Source organism: Vulpes lagopus, chromosome 11 (genome assembly GCF_018345385.1).
Source record: "Vulpes lagopus strain Blue_001 chromosome 11, ASM1834538v1, whole genome shotgun sequence".
Lineage (NCBI taxonomy): Eukaryota > Metazoa > Chordata > Mammalia > Carnivora > Canidae > Vulpes > Vulpes lagopus.
In genome coordinates this window covers 22,962,300-22,985,792 of record NC_054834.1, presented here as the reverse complement: position 1 = coordinate 22,985,792, position 23,493 = coordinate 22,962,300, and the positions used below count along the sequence as shown (strand labels likewise).

General features: G+C 36.3%; 1 protein-coding gene across 2 annotated transcripts in view; it reads left to right on the top strand.

Annotated features, from left to right (window-relative positions):
- The window catches only part of SEMA3E (semaphorin 3E), a 235,602-nt gene that overhangs the window by 124,464 nt on the left and 87,645 nt on the right, over nt 1–23,493 (top strand). For both annotated transcript variants that reach the window (XM_041773412.1, XM_041773413.1), the window contains exon 2: nt 9,607–9,767. In XM_041773412.1, coding sequence (XP_041629346.1) covers nt 9,672–9,767 — 96 coding nt within the window. In that variant the 5' untranslated portion in view covers nt 9,607–9,671. The remainder of the gene's footprint in view (nt 1–9,606; nt 9,768–23,493) is intronic.

Genomic DNA, 23,493 nt, shown 5'->3' with positions numbered 1-23,493 from the left:
ACTCACTTTTAGGGAATAGCACTTTATATTCTATGATTCTGTTCAGTAACTTAACTACATGCACACAACCACATGTATAGTGCATGGATGCACAATGACACTTTGTAACTTGGTCCTTTCATGACCTTGCCTAGCGTTCAGACACCAATAATCTAGAATAGCATGCATAATACTAAATAATAATAATTTATATAAGATAGCAAGACAGGGATCTTAAAATCCTGACCCTATTCTCCTTGGCCAGGGAAATAAAAGCCTGTGTACTGTCTAGGCTCTTCGCAGGTACATTTGAACTCTTTCTGCTTTCCCTGGAAGTGGTGAATGGCTAAACCTGGGGCACCGCTGTGCCTGTTGTCAACTAGAATCGAAAAGTTGAGAGGACGTCTGAGGGCCAGCCACACCATGGCTAGGAAGAGCAGTTAGCGCACCACCGACCTATCCTCTATTTACACTTAAAAAAAAAAAAAGTGAATTGCTTACTTCTTTACCACTCTGTCTCAAATTATTGCAAACCATTAGCCATCATTGATTGGGTATGTCAAAATCATTAGAGCATTTTGTAAGAAACCTTTTCCTTTATTTTAACTGTTTCCTATCTAGACCATTAAGAAGTTGAAGAAAAGGTGTCTTTCCCTGGGAACCACTGGCCCTATGACCTCTAGACTCAGGAGGCTCAGCCCACCCACGGGTCGTGTTGGTTGGCAGGGGCACGGGGGAGCTTTGAGGGCATAGGTGACTGTCGGGGAGGGGAGACGGGACTTCCCCAAGCAGAAGGCAGGGCCCCGGGAAATGTGTAATTTAAGGACGCCAATGATAATAGTATTATTTTTTTTGTAAGGGAAAATCAATATGTACATTCTGAAGTCATTTTCTCTGTAAATGGTTGGATTTCATTTCGCCCTTAAAGGGATGCTTAAAGGAAAAGATAATATTAATAATAAAAACAGCTACAAAGTCTGAAAAGAATTTCTATATTTCATTACTATATTTCATTACTATGAAATGTAATGGTTCTAATGGTTACTTCATTTCTGTATTTCATTTTTCCCTAGCAGTGCGTGCTACATACGCAATTTAGCATTTTGTTGTCGGATTAACTTGAAGATCTGCATTGATTCAGGAAACAATGAAAGGTTCAAATTCCTGGGTCTCAGGAAGTCGCTACTTTGCAGGTGACAGTGGAGGAAGTGTGTGTTCAAGAGAATACTCCTCCCTTGGAAACCCCTGTGTGTCTGAGCACTGGGCAATGTGTACTCCCCCCCCCCCTTCTTACACATGGGGGTGGAATTTAAATACATTTTGACAAAGTGAAGAGAACTGTCTCTGTAACATATTGATGCCAATGAGTTTTAAAAGTATTTCCCTTGCAGGTTAAAAAAGAAAGGCTGCGAGAGGAAATGACTAAATCCTTTGTGTATATCTTCATTGACAGCTCATAATTAGCATGCGGCTTAGCAATAATAATTAGTTCCCTCTTGAGAAAATTTCCGGATGAACTCGAGTTGGTGCATCTCAGTTTAGTCTTGTTTTTGTCCAGTCCCTCCCCCGAGTAATTTATGTTATTTTTAGAGTCGGAAGAACTCAAGATGCGCTGTCCATTATTTGCACTGTGTTTTCTGGAGATTACCTGAGATTAGAGTTTCTTTGTCCCCCTCTTCCTGTATGTTTTCTGATTCTTTCATCTAGGCAGCTTGAAGCAGTGCAGAAGGATAAAGAAGTTAGCCAGAGCTTGGTAAATACGCCAAGTCCACAGACTGTAATTTGGAGCTAAAATCACTCATATGACTTAAAGTGCTGGCTTGAAAACTAACAAGAGGAAAAAGTCTCAAGGGAGGGAAGCTTCTTGCATGAGTTCCTTTTGATTTAGTCTGTACCTTAAAATGTCCAATACATCCTGCAACTGTGTAGTAAATTAAGTAAAAACATTTTAATTTTCTCAAAAGAGTTGCACCATGCAGAAAATGTCACCATGTCAACAACATGAAAAACTCTATAGTTATTGGAAATAGTTTATAAAATACAAATTAAAGGAATTTAAAATTGATATTAACCTGTATTTTCCTGTTGATGTTGCTGCCATTGAGTTTTTTGGATTAACACCAACTATTCAATGTTGGGAGAACTTTCCATTTTATCTTATTTATATCAGACTCTGTAAAAAATGTTTTCGATTTCAGACTCATTGTAATCTCTTGATAGACTAGATATTTCTTAGTTGTTTCTGCAAGGAATTTTATCTAGAATAGGTGTTGGAGTCCTTGCTGGTAAGGAACAAGCTTTTAATAAGTTAGTCTTTTTGCTCACTGAGTCTGGAGACCAGAATGGAGGATGACTAAACTGTGTGAGTTCACAGTGGTGATCGATGCTCCATCTCACATGCATTCTTCATGGCGAAGCTCTTCACTCAATTTCTCTAGTGCAAATTTTGGCACCAGCAATGACTGAACAACCCTAGTTGTGCGCCAAATCTCTTAAAACCTCTTTCTTTGTCTAGAAGATGGGGATAGTTGTAGGTCCTACTTCATGGACGTGCCACATGATTAAAAGAGATAATAAATGCCAAGTGCTTAGACAGACATGACACATAACTACTCAATGGGTATTAACAGTTATTACCTCCTAGGGAGTCAGGGCTGGGAGGAACAATATTGGGACATATGAGGAAATTTGGTTGCATAAAAGAAGCAGGCATTTCTCTAAACTTTCCTTTATGTTTAGGATGTAATTTTGTTTTTAATAAAATAATACATGTTCACATAAAAATTTTGATAATATAAAAGTGTCATGTTGGCCTCTGCAAGAGTCCTAATAGCAATACCATGAACCTCATTTTTGCTGATTATTGTAATTTTTTAAAATATCCTTTAAAATGTTATTTTCACATTTATTTCCTCATATAGTTAATGAAGTTAAATTTTGCACGTGAACTTGTTTTTTGCCATCTATTATGTCCTGTCTCTTTACAGAATAGAGGTGATCATTTTTCTCCTTTATTTAAATATTTTTCAGTGTACTGAAAGATTAATAATCTGTTTTTATATTTATGCTCTAACTAAATACTTTCCATTAAATTTTCGCCTAATAATTATGTTTCTGCTTCTTTCTTTAAATCTTGGAATTCCATAATTCATCAAACCTTACTGCTTCTTGTCTTATTAATTACTTTTATTTTTACAGTGCTCTTTTTATAAATGAAGCATGGTTTAATTCCTAGAAATTTCATATGCATGAGATAGATGAATGTTTCCCTATCCCAAAAGAAAATAAAAATGGAAGTAGTATTCGCTTTTCTGACAGTAAGGTTCATTTTCCACTTGAGTGAAGGACTTTAACAATTCAGTTATTATTGGGAAGGATAAAAACCCAAATTTTCATATTTGAAGATATTCTTCAAAACTTGGTAAAATTATATTGAACGTTTCTAAGCCACAGGTCAATTTATTCAGTCTATTGGAAATATAGATTATAACGAATTTGTTATTATACATTTGTTAATGAATAAAGACAGACTAGGTTTGTCTATGGCATTGATGCATGTGCTTAATGATGACAGCTCTGAATTCCCCATAATTATAGGGACCACACCATTTACCACATGGCTTTTACATTTGACTGTGAGTGATTAATTGATCCCAAAGCATCCAGTCTACAGGAAACCAGCAATTTATGAATTGTGAACACTGGCTAAGTCAATTAAGTTATTTTCCTTGGGAATTTGAATTGAAAGATGCAAAAATTATTGTCGTATTGTGGTAGGATGGGAACTGGATGGTCATACAATTGGGGGCTAATGCACACCTATTTGGTTTGAGCAAACAAATGAATAAACCCATTAGAATCAGTACATTGAAGCAGGGCATTAAGAAAAGCAAGAAGCCAATATACACCATTTCTCAATAAACAAATTATTTCTGCTCCTCCTGTTGGTTTTCCCCTCACTATGAGGCTTGGTTTTCCATCCTTGGATCTACATTACCCTGACTTCATTAATCTCTGTTCATTGAAATCACTAATGTCCTTACTAACACGGCCACCCATGGCCATAAAGTCACTTTTGGTAGATTGTACTCTTATATGAATTCAGGTGGCTTGCATGGAGGCATATAATTACATGCAGAGGCATGGCTTTTGATACCTTATTTTTTTTAAGTGATGTTGGGTGTCCATCATAGTTAGCCATTAAGAGGACCTCAGGAGAAGTTTCTCTTAGTCCTTGATACCAGGTGTATTAGGGTTCTCCAAAGAAACAGAACCAGTAAGAGATATGTATAAAATGGGGTATTGGCTTATGCAATTACAGAAGCTGAGAAGTCCTACAGTGTAATGTCTGCAAGGCAGAGAGACAGAAAAGCTGGTCTGAGTCTGAAGGCATAAGAACCAGGGAGCTCATGATGTAAGTCTCAGTCTGAGGGCTGGCAAGAACCAGCTTAATTGGACAGGCAGGAAAAAATAAGTCATGAGTTCTTCCTTCTTCCACCTTTTGTTCTACACAGACCCTCAACACATTGGATGATACCCTCCCATACTGCTTTAGTGGGTCTACCAATTAAATGCTCATCTCTGCCAGAAACACCTTAACAGATATACCCAGAAACAATGTTTAGCCACATATTTAAGCAATCCTGATCCAGTCAAGTTGATACATAAAATTAGCCATCACACCAAGCAAAATTCCTAAGTGATCGATGCAGTTTTTCTGTTGTGTTATAGTGACTTTGACTTTGAAGTTTAGAAAGTCTGGGGCTAATTTTGGTATTCACTTTAACAATGTATAGGGATGTTAAAGAATGACTTTCAGTTAATAAAATTAATTCTGGACTATTCCATATTTTTCCCCTTTATCTTGATAACCCTTGAAAACATAATGCCCCCCTCAGAATTATATATGTTAGTTCAATTGAATGTATAAGTTATTTCAGATCCTTTTTGGGAAGAGGCAAGCTAAATAAATAAGTGTAGAAAATTGGAGTTAGTATTGAAGTGTAAATATGTACAGCCTTTAAAAAATGTTTCTATAGGGATCCCTGGGTGGCGCAGCGGTTTGGCGCCTGCCTTTGGCCCAGGGCGCGATCCTGGAGACCCAGGATCGAATCCCACATCGGGCTCCCGGTGCATGGAGCCTGCTTCTCCCTCCGCCTGTGTCTCTGCCTCTCTCTCTCTCTGTGACTATCATAAATAAATAAAAAAAAATTAAAAAAAAAAAAAAGAATCACAAAGTCCTTTAAAAAAAAAATGTTTCTATTGTAGAATGCTTCTGTGTCCATTATTCGAGATATGTATTTAAAACACAGATTTTTCTTTTTAATGGATAGTTTTAACTTTTCCTGACTTGAAGTCAAGGATATTGGAGAATCACAGGGACAGTTTGGGTCTTAGAGAAAATTAAGGATCACAATCAGGATTTATGCCTGTGGAAATTGATTAGAAAAAAATAAACCATCAGATGGATACATTTTGGTCAGGATCATGATTCTGAAATAATGTATCTACCTACAAGCCCAAACTTCTTAGGAATCAGTGATTGGCGCTATGGTGTTGAATGGTGATGGTCAAAGTAGAGAGTTGCAGAAGCAACTCAATATAGTTCTCCCATTTTGTGAAAATGTTTAAAGAAAACTATTGTCTGTTCATTGGGTCTTAAAACTTTAAAAAGATAAAGTGACTTAAGGAATTATTCTAGAAAGTGTCTTCTTAAGTGAAGTGAAATTTATTGGCTTACTGCCTAAGGCATGTATATGATATTCAGCTTAATGTATCCAAACAAATCTTGGCAGCAGTTTCCCCTGAGGCAATATAAATAAATCAAAATAAGATCCAAAGTTCCTTATTACTTAAAAAAAGGTATTCTTAGACCCTATAATCATTGAAATATATGAAAAGCCATAAACGAATATTTTAACTACATCCCTTTAGACAAGCTTAAATATGGTACATGTGATATTTACACTTGCTTATTATACTCCTTCCATTTGTTAAACTTCCAAAACACAGACTTTATGCTGTACTTTGAAAGACTCTCTAAAATATCTGTGTGTTGGGTTTATTTTTTTACAATGTTTTTATGACCTCTGCTTTAGAAATGCAGTTTAGTCAAAGACAAGAGTTTTGAATGTGGAGTAGTGATTAACATGTAAAGAAACCATCAACCAGTAAAGAGGCTAAGTGGCTGTTCAAGGTGACTCAGGTAATCAATGGCAAAGCTAAGACTTGAATGTGGCTCTTCAGATTCTCAGTCTGTAGGACTTTTTGTTATGATATACACATCTGTTGTACTTTAATTCTCATAGTTGTTGTGTAATTTGAGTGATTTTTCGTTGTAACAATGTATGACTATGGGATAGTTGTTTAATTTCTGGGCACCTGGGTTTCTCAGTAAAATAAAGGACAGTGGTAATTTTTTTTTAAGATGCAATTTATTTATTAGAGAGAGAGAAAGTGAGTGCAGGGGAAAGGGCAGAGGGGGAGGGAGAGGGACAGATCTTGACCTGGACCTAAATCAAGGGACTTGAGCCACCCAGGTGCCCCAGGACAGTGGTAATTCACACTGTTACTCTGTGGCTATTCACTGTTGTGGGGAGGAAAAACAAGATAAATGTAAAGGCCATCAGAAATGAATATTTAAAGAATTTTGCATTTGTTGAACCCACATTTCAGTTTTTTCTCTTCACATTTTCTAAATGATTTCTCCATGGGAACGTAAGTGTAGCTTTGTGATCTCATGGGATAGACTTGGCCACAGAACTGGGCAGAGGGGTCGAATAAAAGATGATATACCGGAATAAAATAAGATTGATGAGTCAGTAATCAGTCTCTCTTATTACAAAAAAATAGGAACTACCACCTTTAGGCTATTAGAATTATAGTAAGTATAGCAGAAATTGATAAGTCATAAAAACAAGTACCTGTTAGTGTCTGCCTCTCTTTGTGTATACCCGGATGGTGAGGCCCTTCTGACCTCGCTGGGAAATAAGTAAGGTGATCCCTGGATGGAGTTGATGTGCAGAGTGCCTCCTTTACGGGTTGGGCTGTCTTTCATTTCAATTCAGACTTTTTAATATGGGCACAGACAATTCCACTATGGCAACACTTTAGAATATGCTCTTGTACTTTATTCCTTTCATCACTTCATCTTATTTTCCAGCAAACTTAATCATCCAAACTCTGGACCTTACTATGTTTGGTTTAGAGACCTATTAATTCTAAATAATGTGTAACCATTCTTTTTAATTGCATCCTTCACTGTACATAAAACTTGGAGAATTTTAGCAACCTATTGGAATAACTGGGGAACCTTTTCTGGAAGAGTCCATTTAGCAGCCCTAATAAAAAACCATATCATATGTAAAGACAAGGTGTAATGGCAGTAGACAGTGTGAATCCATATTTTTGTTATGGTATTGAATCCCTAAAGTGTGCATCTCTTGCTGTTGATGGATACCTAGCAAGGAAGGAAAACAATATGATTTGACCTTGACAAAATTTCTAAACGAGAAAAAACCTGTCTTCCAGGATTCAGAAACCCTAATCTCTCAAACTGGTTTCCCCCTCCCCAGATAAAGCACCTTATTACTCTTTGCATATCTCACTCAAAACTTGTTCTCCGATTTTCTATTTAGAGGAAGAGTCAAATGACTCAATATCATTAGTTTTACCTTTACTAGAGATACTTTGATTTTAGCAGTATTGCTTATTTTAAACTGAGGAGTTTTTAATGTGTTTTTTTTTTCAATTTGAGTAGACTCGACACCCAATATTACATTAATTTCAGGTGTATTAAACTAAAGGCTTAAACTTAGCCCTGTTCCACAGAATCTTGGGCATCTACAGTTTCAGAGTAGACATATAGACAGTGAATACATTTTTTAAAGATTTCATTCATTCATTCATTCATTCACTCATTTGAGAGAGAAGAAGAGAGCGAGTGAGTGAGCATGAGCAGGGGGAAGGGCAGAGGAAGAAGCAGACTCCCCGCCAAGCAGGGAGCCTGGTTCGGGGCTTGATCCCAGGACCCCTGATTCCACAAGACCCCAAGATCATGACTGAAGCCAAAGGCAGATGCTTAACCATTACCACCCTGATGCCCCCAATACATTTTTAATAGAGAAGGAAAAGGTATTTCACCTCCTCTCAGAGGCAGCGCGGGCACCTGCTGTATAGATTTGCTGCATTTCATGCCACTCTCTGGATTTAGTGTCTGGTCACCAGTATTCCCCATTCTCTGTCAGATACATCATACTTTGACTTTTGGAAAATGAAGCCCTTCTAACTAGTCTGTATTTCCCAAGGGACCTCTTCAGGACCTTTTCAGCCTGCAGGTCTGGTAGCTGGGGCAGTATCTTCCTCCTCATCAGACTCATAGACACTCAAGCGACTCATAGGTTGCTTACCAAGCTCCAGTACTGAACTGCCATATGCAGTTAAATATCTTCAACCACCAAACAGATATACAATATACACACAAGTGGTGAGTCAGATTGTGACTTCCTAAAATTATACATATATTAGTTGAAACAAATAATTTGTGATTCCTGCTCTAGGCACAAATACATAACATGATCCCAGATCCCAGTAGTAGAGATCCCACCAGTTTTGTCGGTTGTCCTGGCTGAATGAATGCTGTCATGTTTTATACCATTGTATTAACAACCTGAGAGGTTCCAGATACAGACAATTGGATTTTGGATGTGATTTTCAAAACTGGTATCAAGTGGAGACATTTGTTTTGTGAGTTGGTCTTCATCTGCAATTAAATGGACACACTTTTAGAAGATTTTTTTTGTAGATTTGGAATTTTTATTGTACACAGAGAAGTGAATGTAAAATTCATAATAAAAAAATAAATAAAATAAAATTCACAATAAAATGACTTTTCCCACAAAGCACTTTCCTACAATTAATCATGAAGGCTAATTCTTTCTGTATTTAAAAACATAGGATATTGGGGATCCCTGGGTGGCGCAGTGGTTCGGCGCTTGCCTTTGGCCCAGGGCGCGATCCTGGAGACCCGGGATCGAGTCCCACATCGGGCTCCCGGTTCATGGAGCCTGCTTCTCCCTCTGTCTGTGTCTCTGCCTCTCTCTCTCTCTCTCTCTGTGACTATCATAAATAAATTTAAAAAAAAAAAACATAGGATATTTAACTTACATATTGAATTGAAGTTTTTAGATTTACAAACTTATAAAGATTTTAATTTGTGCACACTGAAATGTATTCTTAGTTACACTTGTTAAAAAATTCATTTTTAGTTTTTCTAATTTTAGCAAGATTAAATGCACATGATTTGATATAGGTATATATCATAAATAGGCTACTATAGTAAGTTTAGTTAACATCCATGACATCACATAGAAGTTTTTTTATTGTGATGAAAACTCTCAAGATATACTCTTTTAGCAGCTTTCACCTATACAATACACTATTGTTAATGCACTGCATATTTTTAATCTTTTGTATAATAAATTCTGAAGGCTTTATATTTATATTTATGATAAAATGAATGTTAACTACATAGTTCCAGTAGGTATGACGATAGAGCCAATATAAAAGTGTTAGGAAGGTATTTGTATTTTGCCTTTTGTTTAGCTAACATTTTCTTTTACATTTCAGAACTCTTGGACCTAAATCGAACATCAATCTTTCACAGCCCTTTTGGGTTTCTTGATCTCCATGCAATGCTGCTGGATGAATATCAGGAGAGACTCTTTGTGGGAGGCAAGGATCTTGTATATTCTCTCAGCTTGGAACAAATCAGCAATGGCTATCGAGAGGTATGGAAGCATCAAACTGTGTCAGGAGGGAAAGAAAAGGGAAGAGGGAGTAATTTCTTGCATGGTGTTACTGGAATTGGTTTTTGATTATTGGCCATTTTAATATTCTGAGTGATTATTTTATTGAAAGAAATAAGATATTCATTAAAAATGAAATAATTTTGAGAAAAGTTTATAAATGATCAAGAATGAACTTTTCTAGCACACTGCTGATCTCTGTATTCCCAGAGGGCTTTGGATTGGTGTATTTGACATTGCTCTTTGCATGATGGCCCTTGTCACCACATCCATTGTCCTGAGACCTGGATTTGGAACATGTTTCTACCAGCAATCCCTCTAGGCTTTATAACTACAAAGACCCCAGCCTAAAGAAATATGGATGTGTGACCTTGCTATAACTAACCCGTGATGTTCTATTGGTAGTATCACCAACTCAGGTGGATGTTCCTTAAATGTGGTAGATTAAAGTATATTAAAATAGGAAAATGCCCAACATTTTAACCAAGGGTTGACCATGATGAGAAGATAGTACTTAGAGTCACTGCTTCTACAGGGTTAAGTTGAGCTAAATTTTTTTCAGATGCAAATCAACCTTAAACATAACATGGAGAAATATTTAGACAATAGTATTTTTGGCATAAATGTATCTATTACATAATACATTTTCTTGACAACACACATTTATTTTTATGTTTGACAGAATGATCAATGTCCATATTTTTTTAAGTCACAAAAAATTATGATAAAAGGCAGCATCTTTTCATCTCTGCCAGTTGCTAATCCCTACAGAAAATTATTTCAACTCTTCTGTTATTTCTTCTGCTTCTTACCTCCATTTTTCTAAATGACATTTGTATGCTATTCTTTCTTGATACCATTGATGTTAGACAATATCTGTTGACTTTCTATTAAGGAAAATGAGGATTTTAGTATTCTTTTCTTGCAGTACTATAGCTAAAATATCTCTGCAGTACATGGGATGCCCCTAGGTATCCGTCCCCTCATCTTCCCAATTTAGCTATAGCATAATTTTTAGTTAAGTAGCAACCATTTACATTAGCGTAATTAGGAAAATATATTACACTTATTTTTATACCCCCTCGGGGATTAAATACTAATCTCTTCTTTTTTCCTTTTGGCTTAGATTTTATATATTACTTTCCCTAATTTTTCACCAAACACCAAACTTTTACCATAATTCCTGTTCTCCTCTCAGTCTCCAGCAGTTCCAAGTTTTTGATTTTTAAACTAGAGATATCCTTTCTGGTCCTCTTACTATTCCACAGTTAAACTTCACCATTATCTTTGAGCATCCCCTCTACCACTCACTTGCAGTCTTCTTTATGAGTTTTTATGACCTTTTACTGAAATGTACCCTCTGGTTGCTTCTTGAAGATGGATACAAAGTAAAATCCTGAGTCTTTTATGTTTGAAAATATTATTATTCACACTTTACATATAATTGATATGTATAAAATTCTGGAATGAAAATCATTTGCTTCAGAATTTTGAGGATATTGCTCTATTGCTTAAAGACTTTCAGTGTAGCCAGTAAGAAGTTGATGCCTTTCTAATTTCAGTTTTGTATGTAATCTGTTTCCTGTCATCGTATCCCCGTTATCTTCACCCTCAAGTGCTTCTGTGTTTTAAATTTTTCTCAAATTTCTCTTAGAATTGATCTTTTCTCTTCTGTGTTAGGCCTTATATAGGAGACTTCATGGCCTTAAGTCTGGAAAATATTATTTTTAAAATGTTGTTTCTTCTTTCCATTTACCTCTTGATTCTCTTTCCCTCAATTTTGGGGCTTGTTTATTGTACAAACTTTGGACCACTTCTCCTGATTTCACCCATACCTATGCAATTCTTATTCTCAGAAGAACCATAGACTTCCAATTCTTGAGAATTTCTAAGGTTCTTTTTCATGAATCAGCTTGTTTATTGTCTCCCTTCACCTTGTAAGCATTTAGATTTCAGCTTTTCTAGTGTGCAAAGGCAGTCAGCACTTTTGATATGTCATAGAACTTCCAGAATGTTGCTGACATTTCTTTGGCTTTTCAACTCAAGTTCTGTTTTGTCCTTTTTGGATTACGTTCTTTTTTTTTTTTTTAATTTTTTATTTATTTATGATAGTCACAGAGAGAGAGAGAGAGGCAGAGACACAGGCGGAGGGAGAAGCAGGCTCCATGCACCGGGAGCCTGATGTGGGATTCGATCCCGGGTCTCCAGGATCGCACCCTGGGCCAAAGGCAGGCGCCAAACCGCTGCGCCACCCAGGGATCCCTGGATTACGTTCTTTATTATCATTTTAGTAGTTGCAAGAGGGAGTCGAAGCACATGGTCTTTCCTTTTTAACTATTATCTTTAATTATATTTTCTCAATAGGTCTTAAAGACACGATATCTCTTTATATATGTAACATATATATAGTATTTATCTTGGATACACATATATATACGTACATATACATGGCCTCTGAGATCATCTATGACCTCCTCCTTATAAATTCAGTGGTTTTTCTTCTTTCTGCTTGGATTCTCTTTCCCCCACTAACTGTGATGTTTATCATATGGCTTTCTTCTTTTTTCTCTCAGTTAGATTATCTACATGCTCTGATTTTCTTTCTTTCTTTCTTTCTTTCTTTCTTTCTTTTTTTTTTTTTTTTTCTCTGATTTTCTGTGAAGGAATATCCAGGCTCAGGATCCTAAACATCCGATCCATAGAACAATCTCTATTACAGACTGAATGTCCTCCAAATTCATATGTTTAAGCCCTAACCCCCGGTACTTCAAGTATGACTGTATTTGGAAATAAAGACCATTAAAGAAATGATGAAGTTAAAGTGAGGCCATTAGAGTGGGCCCTAATCCAGTCTGACTGGTGTCCTTATAAAAAGAAGAAATTTGATCACACAAAGAAACATCAGGGATGAGTGCCTACAAATGAAATACCATGTGAGTATAGCTAGAAGGTAGCCATCCACAAGCCAAAGAGAGAGGCCTCAGAAAGAACCGATTTTGCCGACACCCTTGATCTTGGACTTGTAGCATCCAGAGCTATGATAAAACAAATATCTGCTGTTTATGCCACCCAGTCCATGGAATTTTGTTATACTACAGCTATAATAAATCAGTGAAATCCCTATATTAAAATTTTAAGTATGTGAATATGGAAAGATCCTCCAAGAGATGGGGCACCAGAAGATTAAGAATCTTTGCATTAAGAAAGTGTTTTTTAAATCGGTATCTTTGGGTCAGGATTATATAACCCTCATGGAGTTGGTCCCCGGAATCCACATTTAGAGCAAGCTTTCTAGATGATTCTTATGTACACAAAATCTCCTAATGATTTTCCTCAGCTGTTGTTTCCTATGTGGAGCTAAGACCAGGAGGTATCAGCTTCCCACATTAATGTGATTCCCTTTTAGAGTAGAGGAAATTGAATCACCTACTTATTTTCCCTTTATTGTTTGGCCTAATTGTATCCTTAGGCCTGTAATACTGGAAAGACAGGCTTTGTAGAGGAAATGACCGGTGAAGACTCTATAAGGGTCCAGGAAAGTAGTAGGGTTGCATGAACTGCATCTTAGGGAGCTAAATGGAATAATCTGTGGCCATTGAAGCTTTAGGGTACCATCTCACAAGGAGGTCAAGGAAAGTTAGCTACACAAATTACTAAATTCAATAACTTGGCTGCATTCAAGGGCAAATCCTCATTTTGTGGGGCCTGAAGTACATACAGTTTAGCAACCTCTTTGGGAAATATATTCATTCAAACATAAATTTCAAATTGCTCAGATCCTTCCTCAGGTCACAAAAGGGGCAAGTACCAGTAAGGAGTCCTGAGGCTTAAGCTTTATTGGCTCTGAGGTAACTTCACCTCACCTGCATTGTTTTTATGTTTTGTTTTGTACTTTCCCTTCCTATTTCCACAAAATGATTAGCAATGAAACTTCAAATTGAACTTTTGTGTTTGTTTTCAGTAACAGCAGAATTAAAGCTAGATCTACTCTACGCACCTTCTGTTTAAAGGAATGGACTTGAGAATGAAGGTGCCTCAGTGCTTTCCAAGCTCCAAAGATGCTGTGTGTCTGCCTCTGGGCCAGGCTTTCCTCACACCTTTTCTGGACCTTGCTCCTTCAATTTTTTACCTGTTATATTTTTAATCTCTCCTGCTTTGCTTTATCTATCTCTGGGTTTCTCAACCTACCAGTACTATTGGCATTACGAATAGGTCTAAGCTGGGGAAAGGGGTATCCTGTGCACTGTAGCCTGTTTAGCTGTCCCTGGCTTCCATGGAATAGATGCCAGCTGAACTCTCCCCCAAGTCATGCCAATCGAAAAATCTCCAGATATTACCAGACACCCCTTGGGAGGCAGAATTGCTGAGGTCAAATAACTGAGACTAGCCCATCGTTCTATAACATGATCTGGAGCCCACCATAGAACACCCCCCCCAAACATATATCCATGTGATACCAAATCCCTCTTAGATCCCTTAAGATCAGGTACCTTGAGAGTAGCCAAAGCCCATTTTCTCTATTTTCTCACATTGTATTTATTTCTTAGCTTTTAATATCTTTTGAAATGTAATATTTGATGCACAAAATACTATGTAAAAAGAATAATGTAAACATGCTAGAAAGCATAATAATGAAATCAACACCAGTGAGTCCCCCACTCAACTCAAGGAGAATATCACCAATCCCATTGTCGAGGCAGCTACCGTTTTCCCCTCTTCATGCCTCCTGCTCTATAGAAGTGATTACTACCCGTATTTAATGTCTGTCTGTTTGTGTTTTTATTTTAAAACTTGTTATAATAAATGTTTTGAGTATTATTTCTTAGATTCAGTCATCTTCCTTGCAGTTAGAATCCTTTTTTGTGAAACTAGTGAATTAGGACCACAAATTAGATTTCTAGGTTCCAATCCTGCCTCTACACTTAGAACACTTGGCAAATTCCTTAACCCCTTTCTGCCTCTATTTCCTGATTTGTGAAAGGGGAAATGTTAGTCTTCTCTGAGGGCAAAAATGAGTTAATGGAATAAAGGACCAAGAAGTATGCATCGCACACATTAGAAGCTATGTATAAGCTCTTATTAGTCACTTTGCCTGGGATGTAATACATTCCATCATATGAATATAGCACAGTTTACCCGTTACCTGTCAAAAGGTCAGTTGGGTGGTACCCAGGATTTTGCTTTATTGATGTTTCTGTGATTACTGTAATAAGTGTCTTCTACACATTCCTGCAGGAACGCCCCCAGGACATATATTCTGGCTGTTGCTGGTTACAGGTTAATTGCTAATGATGTTCACTTGTACAAGATAATGCTCTCCCAAGGCAGAAAGTAGTTACATAAAGTCCCACTCTCCAGCAGTGTCTAAGTTTCTGGTGATCCACACACCTTCCAAACCCTTTTCTGTTGGTCTCTTTAATCCATATATTTTCAGCAGTCTTCCCTTGATTCATTGGTTTATCCCCACCCAAGACCTTAATGTCTTGGCAACTATAATAGCACTTTTGTTTTTGATTTTACTTTATTTATTATTTTCATAACCCAAATTTTATTTCAGAAGCAGGGACATACACATTGTAAAAGATTAGAATATGCAGACCAAAAAAATACCATACTAAAATATCAGACAGTGATAAGTGCTATGGAGAAAAATAATCCTGGTTAGGGAGGCAAGAGTAAAGGGGTTGCTATATTTGGTAGGGTGGTCAGGAAAAGATTTTCTGGAGAAGTGATATGTCACTAGTCATGTTTCAAGGCTCAATAGCCAATTGCGGCGAATGGCTCCATAGTAGACTGTGGAGAGCTAGAGGCGCACCAACAGAGTGTGTGGCAGAGATCGATTTCAAGGACCATACCATTGAAATATCAGAGGATAGAGCACCGGTTGGCTAGAGTGATAGGGGATGATTCATCCCTATGCAAAAAAAGACAGTAATCTTTCCACCGAGGAGCACCTGACAGAGGATGATGGTGGTTGATTACATGGAGGGGTAGCAGGTGGTATGGTTGTGATCACATGAGCTTCAAAGCAGCAAGGGTTTTATGTTTACTATTTGGTTTTAAATTTTTATTTGGTAGATGCATTTAGAGTGAAAAGTATTAGGAACAGGCCAGAAGAATCGATTAAAACATCTTTCTTAATGTGGGTTTAGAGTAAAAAAGCTACTACCAGTAGATACCACTGGTAGAGAAACAACAGTTTCAGGGGACAAGCTGATTTTAATTAAAGCAGGAAGCTAAAGGAGCACTAGAAAAAGAAGTAGAAGTGACAGTGGATTTTGCTAAAGACAGAATAGGCATTTGAGATGATTTAATGGAAGTGTTTGAAAAGTTTGGAAGGGCAGAGTCAGACTGGGAGCTACATAGAACTTTATGGGGATATGAGTCCAGCCATTGATTATTGATCTCCTTGGGTAAGGGAGTGTCACTGCTTCCTGTGGGGTGAACAGTCACAGCATAGGGATGTGTCACAATGGATTAGCCCTGATGATCTCTTCAGGGAAGATGACTAATCTTAATTTTTAACTTTATTAGAAAATAGAAACCATCAAACAGGTGGATCCTTTCTCTCCTATCACCAAGTCCACTACTTCTGTGTGACTTTTCTACCGCCTTCCTTGTTAAAGTGGGGAGTGTTCTTTCTCCTTTCACAACGTGCCATCCCTTCTACCCATGCTCTGTATCCTACCCTGTTGACTTTGCTTAAGGATTGGTTATCTTTTATACCTTATCATTTCCTCTTTCTATAAAATTAGCAACAAATATAGTTTTGTTAGGGGTTCATAACCTTTTTTGTGTATCATGGATCTCTTAGGCAGTCTGGTCAAATCTATAGACCTTTAAATGCATTAAATCATTATGTAGGGGACACCTGGGTGGCTCAGTCGGTTAAGCATCTGCCTTTGGCTCAGGTCATGATCTCAGGGTTCTGGGGTCAAGCCCCATATTGGGCTCCCTGCTCTGCAGGGAGTATGCTTCTCCCTCTGCCCCTCCCCGTGCTCATGCTTGCACATGCTCTCTCTCTCTTTCTCTCTCTCTCTGAAATAAAATCTTTTAAAAAACCATTATGGAGGATTACTAAGTAAAATATTGGAAAAAGCCAGCAAATTATAAATATATTGAAATAAAGTTATCACACCACAAGAATAATAATTTGTAGTATGAAAGCATGTAGTTTCTTAATTTGTATATTAAGTAATAAGACCTAGCAACTGGTCTTTTCAGCACTGTAATTCCAAGTTAATGATGAGTGTTAATAATATTTTGAGATACCTGTAACAACCCTAAAGTAATATTAAAATATCTGTTATTTCTTGGAGCTCAGTCCATAAAGCATCCAACTCTTGGTTTCAGCTCAGGTCGTAATCTCGGGATTGTGAGATTGAACCTCATAACGGGCTTCAGGCTCAGTGGGGAGTTTGAGATTCTCTCTCTGCCCTTCGCCCCACTCACACACGCTCTGTTTCTCTCAAATAAATAAATATTTAAAAAATAAAATAAAATATCTAGTATTTCTCTTGCTTATTAAACAATGGATATTAATACTACTGTAATTTATTTCTTACATTTACATGATAGAGGTGCTAAATTTCAATTGGAGATTATACAACTAAATAATGATGATTTTTTTCAATTGAAGCTGGTGCATTTCCTGAACTCTTTGATCAGGCCATAGTTAACATGGTTAACATAGTTATTCTTGCTCTATAATTTTTATCTTACAAAACATTCTAAAATTTTTGAGTAAGAATAAAGTTTTCGTTTTTGCAAAGTTAGAGATCCTTGTGATCTACTCATATCTACCTTTTCAGTCTCATCTACACTAATATATTGCTAACAGATCACTTCTGTTTTCACTTTTTCCATCTTTATTGAGGTGTAATTGACACATGAGATTGTGTAGGTTTAAGGTGGATAACATGTTGATTTGATAAATTTATAAATTGCAAAAAGGCTACCACCATAGTGGCAGCTAACATATCCATCATGTCACAGGGTTACAATTTCTTTTTTGTAGTGAGAACATTTGAGATTTACTGTCTTAGCACTTAACTTTTAGTATATAATACAGTATTAATCATCATCATCATGCTGCACATTAGGTCCCCAGGACTTATTCATCTTGTAACTGGAAGTTTGTACCCTTTGATTAACATCTTCCCGTCTCTAGGGACATCTTTGTGGCTCCATCAGTTAAGTGTCTGCCTTTGGCTCAGATCATGATCTCCAGGTCCTGGGTGGAAACCCACCCACATGAGGTTCCCTGCTCAGCAAAGAGTCTGCTTCTCCTTCTCCCTCATTGTTCTCTCTCTCTTACTCTTTCTCAAATAAATAAATAAAATCTTTAAAAAAAAATCTTCCCATCTCCATCTCCCCACCTCTCTTTCTGACTTACTTCACTTAGTATAATGCTTTCAGGGTTATCTATGTTGCTGCAAATGGCAGGATTTCCTTTTATATCATGACTGAATAATATTCACATCTTTATCCATTCATCCATTGACACTTAAGTTGATTTTATTTCTTGACTATTGTAAATAATGCTACATGGGAGTGCAGATATCTCTTTGAGATTCTCTTTTGATTTCCATTGGATATACAAGTAGAAGTGGAATTGCTGGATCATATAGTCATTCTAGTTTTAATTTTTTGAGGAGTTTCCATGCCATTTTCCACAATGGCTATACCAGTTGACATTTCCTCCTCACTGCTACATCTTCCCTACATCTTCACCAACACTTATTTTTTTATTTTTTATAATAACCATTTTAACAGTTGTAACATGATATCTCAATGTGGTATGATGATGATAAGTGATGCTGAGCACCTCTATTTGCTCTTTAATATCCCCTTATTGTTATACTCTCTCCTTCCCTGGACTAGCCTTCAAACATACCTACTTTTTTTTATAAGCCACTTCCTTTTCTTCTAAACTGGATTTAGAGAAGATTCTCCTAGCCCTTTCTTTATCTTTGGTCTGATTTCGAGTCTCATATTATATTAAAATTGGCTGTTTACTTGCCAGTCTAATTTATAAGATAGCTTCTTCAGATACGTACTGTGTTAATTCGTGTTTGAAGTTGTAGACAAAGAACATAGACAATAAAAGAATGAAACTGTGTCTGTAGTGAATCCTGACATCATCCAATATGTTCTCTTCATTGTCTGCTCTCTTGCAATTCCCATTGTACTTATTGCCAGAACCACTATGAAACTAATTATTCTCTAATTTCTTTTAGGTTAATTTTGTCTGCCTTCTACCCCCACCCTTACCCCCACCAACCACCTACCCACTTCCCCACTGGCAAACAAGGTAGGATCCTGTTTTATAAGTGTGGCAGTAAGTAGTTTTAGTTTGGCTGCACATTAATAACACCTGAGGACGTTGTAAATAATATCTATGCCGTGATGCTCCACCCACAGACTGAAGTGGGGATTTTAAACCAGCCCCCAGATGATTGTTATGTGTATCTAGGATGGTGAAATCCTGAAGCATTATGTGTCCCTGTAAACCTTAGGAAATACTGGTCCTATATGTGATGCCAAATAAATGTTTTATGTGTAATAATCAGAACTTTTATGATTATACACACACATAAGACTGCAATTTTGAAATAGATAAGAATTTACCATTTACCAGACTTACTGTATTATATTAGTCTTTTTAGAGACTGGTTTTATTTTAAAAATTAATTATTTAATAGCATTTTCCAGACTGTAAAAATAGTCTTTTGCCATGAAATTCTGCTCTGTTGTATCTGTATTACATTCATAAAACACCTTTAACTCACACTCAGAAAAATCAATACAGGTGTTAAATCCTATTATTCACTGTGATAAATTCAATTTTATAATTCCATTTGTTCTACCTTATGTTTTTATTTTATGAGAACCTCACATCTGCCACAAGAGAGTAGTTTCTACAAATTGCTCTCTTCAAAGATCTCTAAAATCCACAAATAATGTGAGACCTCTTAGATTAAACTCTGATTTCATCCGCAACTTCCAGAGAATTTTTTTTAAAAAAATACTCTTTCCTTTTTATTTTTCGCTAAAGCTTTTGGTGTAAAAAAATATGGACTAAATTAGAAGAAACCAGAATTTGAGTGAAAAAATTAAAACATCTTGAGAGTTTCTGGTCATACTATAACAAGCATTAGTATGAATAGAAAGTGTGTAAAGGGAAGGACAAAACATCTTGCCGGATACTTTTCACATGATTTCCTGTAGATACAACCTGGATCTGCATCTCACTTTTAAAAAGCATCTGTTTATGATAAAATCCTATAGTCTCTAAGTTGGGATAGGGCTCTAAACATGGAAATTCAGGGCTATTCATGTTTAAATTGGCTTTTATTTTTCATCTGTTGAAAACATTCCTCATTAAATTTTCTTGTACTTACTGCTTGATTTTAAAACTATAGTTTGTATTGAGGAAGCGCTTCCAATCTATAATTTGAAAAGGAATGTATATGTTTCTACAAACACTTTCCACCCCAATTAATTTTTACTTCTTGTAAAGTCAAAATGTAGCCAGAAGAGATCATGACGGTTTAATATGTCATTATTAAATTCTCAGGTTAGCAGCTTTACACTCAGCAGAATTAAATCCTATTTTTACATGATGCATAGTTTTTTGAACTTTAATCACTGATATAATTTAATTGGATTTAGGTCTAAGAGGATTTAAATAAATACATGGAAAATTAATGGTAAAATTTTTTAGAGTTAATTCATAGAAAATTCTGAATATATGAGAAATATCAAAAATACACTCGAGAAAGGGGGAAAAAGAAATACCTATAAAACATACTGCCATTTTTTAACATTTAAAAGCCAACCCAGTATTTACACAATTATTTAGTAATTCAGTCTTTTTAAACAGGATTTAAAAAAAACTTTTCATGTGACTTTAAAACATTTTAATAATGTGTATCCTTTCAAAATCGTGAGTAATGATAATATTCATTAGTAAACTAAAACTGGTAATCAAAATAAAGATCCCTCTTGATATTACACAAGGGAAATTTTTTCACATAGCATCTAAGAATTATTGAAAACATTTTTGTACTATTTTTTTATATTCCAGGAGAAAAATGTTATTTCCTTATTCATATTTATTACAATTTGTTTAAATTTACCATTAAGGAAATATTAGATATGGTGTATTTGTTTGTGTTTCTTTATTGACTGAAAGTGTGCCCTTACTTTTTCTGATCAATGTTTTATTTCTAGAATAAAATTCAGCTGACCAATAGTTAATTTTTTTGAAAGTTAACAAAAATAGCCAACATATAGATTTTACTTCTTATTTCATTTTAACTGTTTTAATTCATAGATATTATAACACTGTTTGAAAAGTAGCAGAACATAATAGCAAAGAACAAAGAGTATGCAGCCAGCCTGTACGGACTCTAGTATCCAATCTCCCACTTATGAGATGAGTGATCCTGGCCAATTGTTCCACATCCCTATGTCTCAGTTTTCTTATCTGTGAGAGAGAGGTGATCACAGTACTTAATTCACAGCTTTTATGAGAGGATTCATTAATTATTAAATGCCTTAAACATAGTAAGTCCCTAAATATTTGCTACCATGATTGTTGTCTAAACTAGACGTAGAATCAGTACACAATTCTTTTTTTTTAATATTTTATTTATTTATTCATGAGAGACACAGAGAAAGAGAGAGGCAGAGACACAGGCAGAGGGAGAAGCAGGCTCCATGCGGGAGCCCAATGTGGGACTGGATCCCTGATCTCCAGGATCACGCCCTGGGCTGAAGGCGGCGCTAAACTGCTGAGCAACCCAGGGATCCCCTCAGTACACAATTCTAATGTGCTGCTATAAGTAAGAAAAAGAATCCTACATATTTTTAGGGCTTTTCAACTGCATTTTAGAAATCTACATGGAGATATGAAGAATAAACAAATGAACAAAACAGTCTCTACCCTTAAATATTCGCAATATAATGGAGAAGATAGATAATGCACATTTGCCATTTATAGCACAACTAAATGAAACTGTAATAAATGTTTAAATCCAGTGCTAAGTAAGCATATGAAAGCTGGGGGCTGGGGATTTCTCGAGGAGATATAATTTAAATTGGACTGTTAGGGGCATCTGAGTGGCTCATTGGTTGAGCATCTGCCTTTGGCTCAGATCGTGATCCCAGGGTCCTGGGATCGTGTCCCACATCAGGCTCCCCACAGGGAGCCTGCCTCTCCCTCTGCCTGTGTCTCTGTCTCTCTCTGTGTGTCTCTGTGAATAAAGAAATAAAATATTTTTAATTAATTAATTAGACTGTTAATGATACTCGGAATTTCAATTTGTACAGAGTAGTAGTGGGAATAGTGAATAAAGGAAAGAACAGAAATTTTAGAGCTGTTTAAAATAATAACTAATCTCCAAAGTAGATAGGATGTGAATGGTGGAAGGTAGGGTGCAGAGTAAGAGTTAAGAATGGAAATGTGGTTGGGACCAGATCATGGAAATTTTTCCTGTACTTTTGAAACTTACTCTAGGCAATGCAGGAGCCAGTGGGGGATTCTGAATATGTGCATACCATCACTAGAATTGTAATTAATTAGTACAGTTACCTTAGCAGTAGTATGTTGGATAAATAGAAGGTAGAGGAAAATAGAGGCATGAAGCCAGTAAGTAGTAGGTAGAATTTAAAACCAGGTCTGTCTGTCGAGAGGCCTGTGCTCTTTCCAGAGCATCATACCATTGAGAAGCAGAGTACAGCTTTGGTGTGAACTTCACTTCTCCCAGCTGGTCTTCACCATATACCATTAGCTCTGCCTTCTGTTATGCGGTGTTTCTTTCCCCTTGGTTCTTACTCCCTTAGCATGACCACATTTTACCTTACTAATGGTGAAGAACTAGTGGAGTAGTTAGTAGTTGGTGACAGGATAGAGAAAAACTACTGACTAGTATAAGGAGGAACTATGTCCCACTTATGGTTACTTATGGCAAAGATTGAGAGCCCCATGGACTCCAGTATTAAACCGTGGTAAGTGATTAGTTTAGCTGTATTCAGTCTTTACAGTCCCTTGTAATCTGTGTTGAGTTGAGCATTACTGAAATTTACTGAAAAACAAATAAAAATTTTTCTCTGAAAGATAACAATACTAAGGCATAAAATTTTGAAGTATAATTTGTTTTGTTTTGTTTCTTTACCATTCCCAAAGAAATCAAAAGTTGGGGCACCTCGATAGCTCAGTGGTTGAGCATGGCTCAGGTCATGATCCCAGAGTCCTAGGATAGAGTCCCACATCGGGTCCCTGCAGGGAGCCTGCTTCTCCCTCTGCCTGTGTCTCTGCCTCTCTGTGTGTCACTCATGAATAAATAAAAATATTTTTTTAAAAAAAGAAAAAAATAAATCAAAAGTAGATATATATTTATTTAAGCTATATTTTATGGGACTTCATAGACTATCCCATATTAGTAATAAACTTTAAATTTAGCATTATTCATACTTTTTCTCTAAGTTTCTAAATTTCAGGCTATTTTCCTAAAATTATTCTCACCACTCTTATTTTAAGCTAATAGTAAATTAGTTGATTTGAATTCTGTACATATAGTTCTCTTAGATACTTCTGTTTTTAAAAGTATTTACATTTTTCCCATTTATTCCACTTTATTACATCAAAAGTAAAAGAAATTCTTATATTTTAGAATTTAATTTTTTTACTGAGTGGAAAAGG